This window comes from Martes martes (assembly GCF_963455335.1).
Source record: "Martes martes genome assembly, chromosome: 10".
Lineage (NCBI taxonomy): Eukaryota > Metazoa > Chordata > Mammalia > Carnivora > Mustelidae > Martes > Martes martes.
In genome coordinates, this window is record NC_137898.1 from 62,365,405 (window position 1) to 62,373,247 (window position 7,843).

The 7,843-nt window shown below is 36.9% G+C and overlaps 1 protein-coding gene across 1 annotated transcript in view; it reads left to right on the forward strand.

Annotated features, from left to right (window-relative positions):
* Positions 1-5,746, forward strand: part of ACER3 (alkaline ceramidase 3) — a 162,755-nt gene extending 157,009 nt beyond the window's left edge. Inside the window, exons 10-11 of the mRNA XM_080817447.1 lie at positions 3,723-3,768; positions 4,289-5,746. Coding sequence (XP_080673573.1) covers positions 3,723-3,768; positions 4,289-4,342 — 100 coding nt within the window. The 3' untranslated portion in view covers positions 4,343-5,746. The remainder of the gene's footprint in view (positions 1-3,722; positions 3,769-4,288) is intronic.
* The last annotated feature ends 2,097 nt before the right edge of the window (positions 5,747-7,843 follow it).

Genomic DNA, 7,843 nt, shown 5'->3' on the forward strand with positions numbered 1-7,843 from the left:
TCAGCGGGGAGCCTACTTCCCCCTCTTTGCCTACTTGTGATCTCTCTCTCTGTGTCAAATAAATAAATGAAATCTTAAAAAAAAAAATAAAAAAGGTTAGCGTTCCCACTTTCCCTTTTCCGTTTTCACCTTCCCCTTTCCATCTCCCTGTCACTTTCTCCTTCTCTTCTCCTGATATGGAAACCCTTCAGGGAACCAGGGTAATGATGGGAAGAAGTTCTATGCCGAGGTGGCAGCATTCAGTGTCTGAGGAATGAGGGAAGGAGGCCAGCGGTAGCAGCATGCTGAGCTCCAAGAAGATCTGGTGGGGGGTGGGGGGTGGCTGCTGTGCCCTGCAAGGAAGCAGAGTGATGAGGTGAAGGGATATGGCGGGGTGCGTGGAGGAGGTGGCTGGAGTTAGGAAATGGGTTACACTGAACTAGTAAATTCATTGATTAAACAATAAGTAAATATATTGTGGATCGTAAAAGCCTGATTTCTCCACTGTCTCAGAAGGGATTTACAAATATGGAAAGAGGGAAAGCTAGACAGAATCTTGAGAGGTTTAGATTAGAATTTAAATTATTAGGGGCACCTGGGTAGCTCAGTCAGTTAAGTGTCTGGCTTCAGGTCAGGTCATGATCTCAGGGTCCTGGGATTGAGCCACACATCGGACTCCCTGCTGAGTGGGGCATCTGCTTGTCCCTCTCCCTTTGCCTCTCCCCCCTGCTTGCTCTTCTCTCAAATGAATAAATAAAAATCTTTTAAAAAAAGTATTAGTATGAACTCATGAGTGTGTGACACAAACATAAATATACACACAGATATGGAAGAAGTTAAATGTGTGTGTGTTGTATAAATTAAAAATACATGTGTGGATATATGCTAACACATATATGTATCACCTAGCTCTGTGAAACCCTGTGAAGGCTGAAAGGCAAGCTTTGGCCTTGTAAACCTGAGATAGTGTGAATATCAAAATTAAATAGCAAGAGTTTCGAGTTAAAACCCATTGAATATAATGAGAATCTGTGAATGCATACTAATATAAATAAGTGAGAAGGGAAGTCTTCCTTACAAAAGAATGCCAGCTAACAAATTTAGAAGGAACAATGGACACAGATGATTACCAAGGGATAGTTGATATGTACTATGTATGAGTGGATGCTCTGGCTGATAGGTGGGGGTATGATGAGGAACACATATTGGTGTAATTTAGAATATCTCTCCATGAAATACTAATACAGAGGGGGAAATGGTGACTTTACAGTGAAAAAAACTGGCAGCAATCAACTTGACTGTGCATTTAAGGTTAAGATTGTCCATGACAGAGCATGTCATTATGGTATGTCTCCTGATAAAATGCACTAAAATGAGTTCAGCATCATTTCTGTAGTATTTCTGCCAAAAATGCATGGCCTGGATCTGGTTATGAGGAAATATTGATGGTTCTATGTTGAAGGTCCTTCTACAGAATCAAAGTCTTATACTTTTTAAAACTATCAAGTTCATGAGACAAGGAAATACTGAAGAACTGTTCTAGTTAAAAAAAAAATTAAGATATGAAAACTAAATGCAGTGCATGTTTCTAGATAGCAAACTGGATCAGAAAGGAAAAAGAAATTACTGGGACAGTCAACAAAATTAGAATGAAATCTTGAGTTGGATGTTAGTATTGTATTAATTTCCTGAGTGGAAGGGTTGTATTATAGCAATTTAGGACACTGTCCTTGTTATATGGTGATACATATTAGAATATTTAGAAGTGGTGGGTATCATGTCATTCAAAGACTCCATAGGATATATATACGCTTGGACATACGTGTGTGTGTGTGTGTGTGTGTGTGTGTGTAAAAACAAATGTGGTTAAATGATAACAATTTGGCATCTGGGAGACAGGGTACAGAAATTCTTCATACCAACCTTAAAACTTTCCTGTAAATTTGAAACTATTTTTAAATTAAAAAGATAAAGCAGAGGAGAAGGCCAAGCCTCCAGATGATGATGGGGGGGAAGGGGTCAAGATATTGGGTGTAAATGAGCAAATAGAAAACTGATCATCTAATTGGTAATCAAAATGCTTTCTAAAACAGCAGGATATCCACTTTTGTGAAAAAGACAGGGCTAAATATACATATGTGCTCATAAATACCTAATTATCTTTGTAAGGTTTTATGTTAACTGGTAAGTACCAGCATTTATCTCTGTGTTGAAGGTACCAGGTAGGAGACAGACCTTTTTCCTTTGTACTCTTCCAAATCTTTACCAAATGATTATATTACCTATTTTTAGAAAATTTTTTAAATAAAACAATGAGATTTTTTTTTATATCCATTAAGTGAGTTCTATAATATTTTAAAATTTCCTTCTGTATTCCTTAGTTGCAGGGAAATGATATGATCACACATTACTTGTCAGTGTAAATTGATATAACCCATTTGGAAAGAAATTTGATACTATATGTGTTTGTGAAAGTAAAATATTTATATTTTTTTATCCCAGTTATATTCCTTGGGATTTATCCTAGAGAATAACCCAGAAAAGTGAAAATGTGTGTATAAACTCAATTATATTTATTACAGTGTTTCTTAATCAGCAAAGCAGCAATAATAATAGAAGAAAAAGAAATTACACAATAGGGTAGAATTATAAAATAAATTATAGTATATCTTTTATTCAGCTATTTAAAATTATATGAAAATTTTATAGCAACTTAGATATTTGGATTATTTGGCTTTTTAAGTGAAACAAACAGACTAAAATCATATGTAGGTAAGTATTAACCCTGTGTAAAAACTAATTTGTATCAGGACAAGGGTTAAAGTAAATAAGGAAAAAAATGAAGCATTTTGATTATATTTGGTGGCAGGGTTTTGACTTATTTTTTTTGTTTTGTTTTCTATTAATGTTAAAATGTTTTACTTTGATTTTTTTTTTAAGGAGGCAGGGAAGATAGAATATGTTTTAGACATATTTCATCCTAAATAACTAAAATAAAAGCAGCTTGGATATTCAAGCTTCAGTTATGGAAATTTTGATTCTTTGGGTACCTCATCGAATGAAGCATGCAGATAATATTTCAGAGGGATGATTTGAGAATTTAACAATATAACATATGTGCCCTTTCAGACTTAAGTACTGTACAAATGTTTGTTTCAAACAAAGAGTTAATACTGGGGAGTAAAAATATCTGAGCTTGGAGCTTTTACTCTATCACTTCGTAACTGTGTAACAGTCTTGAGCCAAGTTATTTACTTGCCATGTATACTGATTTGGAATCCAGTCTCATCTTCATAGGTTACTTATTCTAAAGCTACTGTGAGGAAGACTTTCCTTACCTTCCTGATTATCTCATACCTGTATTGTAATCCTTATAAAGCTGATATAACCACTTCCAGAATATTCTAAGAATCCTCTACTTTAATCCTTGCTACCATATATCTTCAAAGATGAAACTGGCAGTTGTGACATGAATCATCAAGTGAGTGGAGTGCTCCCTACTGAACTACAAACATCCTGAGGTCACAGTCTGAGAGTATTCATTTCTGTCTTCCTTAGCATCTTGCCAAGTGTTCTGCATAGAGTAGCTCCTCAAAAAATGGTTGCTAAATGAACAAAGAATCTACTAGGGTTGCTTTCTTTGTGTGTATACAGAGGCACTGTGCTTAAATTTCTCAGTAAGCCAGTTTGTATGAATTAAAAATTAATCTGAAGTGCTTTCCCTCCCTCCCCTTTTCTTTTAGTTTATATACAAGAACTCTTTACCTGAAATACAGGCCAAAAGTAAAGGTAAGTTCCCTGCCTAGGGGTGTGTGTGTGTGTGTGTGTGTGTGCATGCATGTGTGGGTGTGTTGGGAGAGGCTTGGTGTTGGGAGGATGGGTGCCAGGTGGAAGAAGGGACTGGGGTGGAAAGGTGGTAGACAGAGTATAAGCTTTGGAACCAGATGCTTTTGAATCTTGACCAGATCTTCCACATACTGCTTTATGATGCTGGGCAAATCTGTTCTTTTTAAGCCTCAGTTTTTTCAACAATAAAATGGAGTTGTCAATAGCTACATTACAGAGTTGTTTTAAGAATCTGAGATGATTAAAATGCCCAGCTCCATGCCTGACAAAATAGAAGTTTAATCCATTTAAATAAATTAAATAAAAATAGTTTCTGAGATCTGGTGCAAGTCTGGAAAGACTATGCCATATTCAGGCTACTAATACCAGGATAGTTGTTAGCACATCTAGCTCATAATTTCTTTTTAGACATGACATGCGGTAGTTACCTTCTTTCATTTTGCCCTAACTTGTTTCCAAACAGTTTCTCTTCGGAATCTGGCCAGTGATCCTGTTTGAGCCTCTCAGGAAGCACTGATGAATTATTCCACCAAGAAAACAAAAAAGCACCTACCGTAGGCCTGGCCAAATGAATAAGGAAATCCTTAAAGATCTACACATTCAAATATATTATGACCATCAGAGTAAAGGAGTGACTTTCTGAGTAATGCTGCCAGTCATGCAGAGAATAAGGAATGGGGCATGTTGGATGTTTAGCTTGTGTCTTTATCTCATTGTCCTTCTCCTCCTCACCCTCACTCTAAAATGTTTAAAAAAAAAAACAAAAATAGACATGATGTGTGTGTATATACTCAAATGCTGGAAAAATGATGCTTTTCTTAACAGGTTAACAGTTTGTGTGGATCATAGGAAATTGACCTCCTTCCCTTTTTTGATAAGGGTTGCATGTGAATTATATTTGCTTAATATTTGATTAAATAATCAAAACAGCTAAGTATCAGAAAACCCCATATCCAGATGGCCAGCTGTGGAACCAGCACTTAGCAGTGTAAGCCTTGGTTTATATTCTTGTCATAGTAACCTCATGAATGATTTTCCAAGGTGAAAAATAGTTCTGAGAGTTCTTCACTGTCTGATAGTTCTTCACTGTCTGCCTTCATGCTAGTCAGTATGTCATAAGCCAGCTCCATCCTGCTGCTAGGTTCCATACTTGCCATACCACAGATTTGCAGTGGGCTCTGAGGTGTCTGTGTGTGGCCACAGCCAATCAGAGTGCGTGGGTCATCTTGTAATATTTACGAAGACCATGAGGACACTTGTAGAATGTTATACCTCCAGCCAGTTAAGGGTGGTTTCTCAGTTTTCTTTGATCTTTGCAGATCTTTAAGTTTCACTGGTATTATGGCTAGGCAGACATGACTTGTGGTCTGGCCTACTCCCCATATTCCATCCTCTTAGCCTAACTTATTTGAAGTTACCGGTGAATATTGTTATACTCTGACTTTTTAAATTATGCCATATTTTCCAGTTTTCAGAGAGACTATGGTTATGCCCAGGGAAATGTTTCAGGTTAACTAGAGCGAAAATTATCAGGATCCTTTTTACCTAAAGCTTATTAGAATATCTGCCCCTTCATTTTTTGAAGGAAATAGATATGAGTTGAGAACAGCTCTAACTTACTTGAACTTGTAACAGAACTCACCAAAATTAAAGTGCTAAGAAATGGCAGTGAAATATCATTGTAAGGCAGCTAGTTTTAATTTAGCTTTGAACATATAAGAAATTGAATCACTTTTCACAAACATAACACCTGTCCAGAGTAAAAACCTGATTTGGCCCCTTTGCTGATGTATCACCGTATTTGTAGCTCCATACTATTTGGTATTTTTGCAACTTTTTCCTGCTCATGCATTATAAAATCCAGATTGTTTTTACCACATGGTGACATTGACTCAGATTAAATCCTGAAGCTACAACTTCAAAAGGAGAATCATTTTTTTTCTTATGCAAAGGTATAAAATACTGCTATCATTTCTCCAGTATGTAGTAAGTCTCCTTGGTACAAATTTAAAACCAATACAAATTTTGTTTTTCTTCACCTATTAGCCTTAGTTTTAGTCAGAGTACTATTTTCCTTACCTTAGTGTGCCAGCATGCCATTAGGCAGATAATTCTGCCTACTTTTATGATCTTCCAGCAAGAAAAACACTTGCCAAAATAAATCTAAAGAACTTTGGTTGTGCCTTAAGAAAATCTAAATCTAAGCCGTTCCAACACACAGCCCGTAAGACTGTTCTTTTGCCACAAGATTCTGACTTCTGGCTACATGTCATGTGCCATCTTACATTTTTTTAATAAGTTCCATTTGTTTCACACCATTGTCTTTTTGTACTTTTCTTTCAAGATGCACTTCTGTGTAAAGAATTTATATATGGCAACAAAGGCACAGCCTTCTTGACAATGCAGCTAGGTCTGTGCCACCGAGTTTCTGTGTATCACAGTCAGATGAGGTATGGAGAGCTGCCCCCACTGACACTGGGATCCTTTCCAGCAGCTTGCTGAATGAGCAGTTCAGCTGCCACCCCCTGGAGTTGCTTGAAGAAGGTTGTTCAACACCTCAGTGGAGAAGCATGGGCACCACTGGATGACTTGTAATGCTGTGGCCGGTTCTTCAGAGACCCTTGTTTCTCCTGTAAAAACAGCAGTGTGAAAGCAGAAAGGATCTTAGAAGTGTTGAAAAGAAAGCAGAGACTGAATCCAGACTCTTAACTCTCCAAGTTAGTCTGTGCCTCTCATGTGGCTCTCCTTCTAGCAGCCTAAGTATTAGCACACTCCAGACTTTGTTTCTGTACCATAGTGAGTATTATAGAAATACTGCTGACCATCAGGATATCACTAAATCGAATTTATTTCAATGGCTTTATTCTTCCCTTCTAGGATTATAGGTGGACATTATAGGGTTTGATTACTACCCCCTTCCCTTTATTTTCTTGGCAGACTTCCTGAACTAGAGTATACAAAAAACCTGTTTTCTGCTGAGCAAATAATTGTTTGTTTACATATCATCTGATATGGAAGGCATTCCTCTGTGAACCCTATACCAAAATACCTTTCAGAAAATACTGATACCTTAAGTGGATATGAAAGAAGCAGTTTGCTTGCACATCTTAATATCCTGCCATTTTCACAGAAAATTGAAAGCAACTTGCCTTTTTTTTTTTTTTAAAGAAAAACTATATGAAAGGTGGTTGTACGAATCTGGTTGGTGACTTTACCCACCCCTTCCCACCTTGGTGCTTTCATGAAACATTGCTAACACCTGAAGTAATCTCTTTTATCCTTGTGATATTGTATAAATTGATGATTGGTGATAAATTGATGAGAAACATGCATTTTTGAATAATTTAAAATGAGAACCCCAAATAGTGGTATTTGGTATAGTAGAATTAGATAAAATAATGTGGTTTACCCTAAATGCACAATTTCCAGGACTGTTAAACTAGGCTTCCCTTACACTAAGAAAGTTTTTCTTATACTAAAGAGAAGGAGGTAGGGGTCAATATCAAGAGAAGAAAAACTTTAAGTACACAACACATGAAAATCTTTAAATACCTGAAAAAACTAAGTTCTATTAAAGATTTTATTTTGGGGGCACCTGGGTGGCTCAGTTGGTTAAAGCATCTGCCTTCACAGGTCATGATCCCAGGGTCCCGGGATCAAGTCCCTCATGAGGCTCCCTGCTCAGTGGGAAACCTGCTTCTCCCTTTCCCTCTGCTGCTCCCCTGCTTCTGCTCTCTCCCTCTGTCAAATAAATAAATAAAATCTTTTCTTAAAAAAAGATTTTATTTTTAAGTAGTCTCTATACCCAATGTGAGGCTCAGACTTACAACCGCAAGATCAAGGGTCACATATTTTACTAACTGAGCCAGCCATGTGCCCCAAAACTATGTTGTTGTTTTAATGCCAACTCCTTCAGAATTTAGCAAGTGCCCCTTAAAGTATAATTACTTAACTTAAGGTTTTCTTATGAGTCCTCTGGGTTCTGTATTACTTTGCTCTTGAAAAAAAATAATTTGTT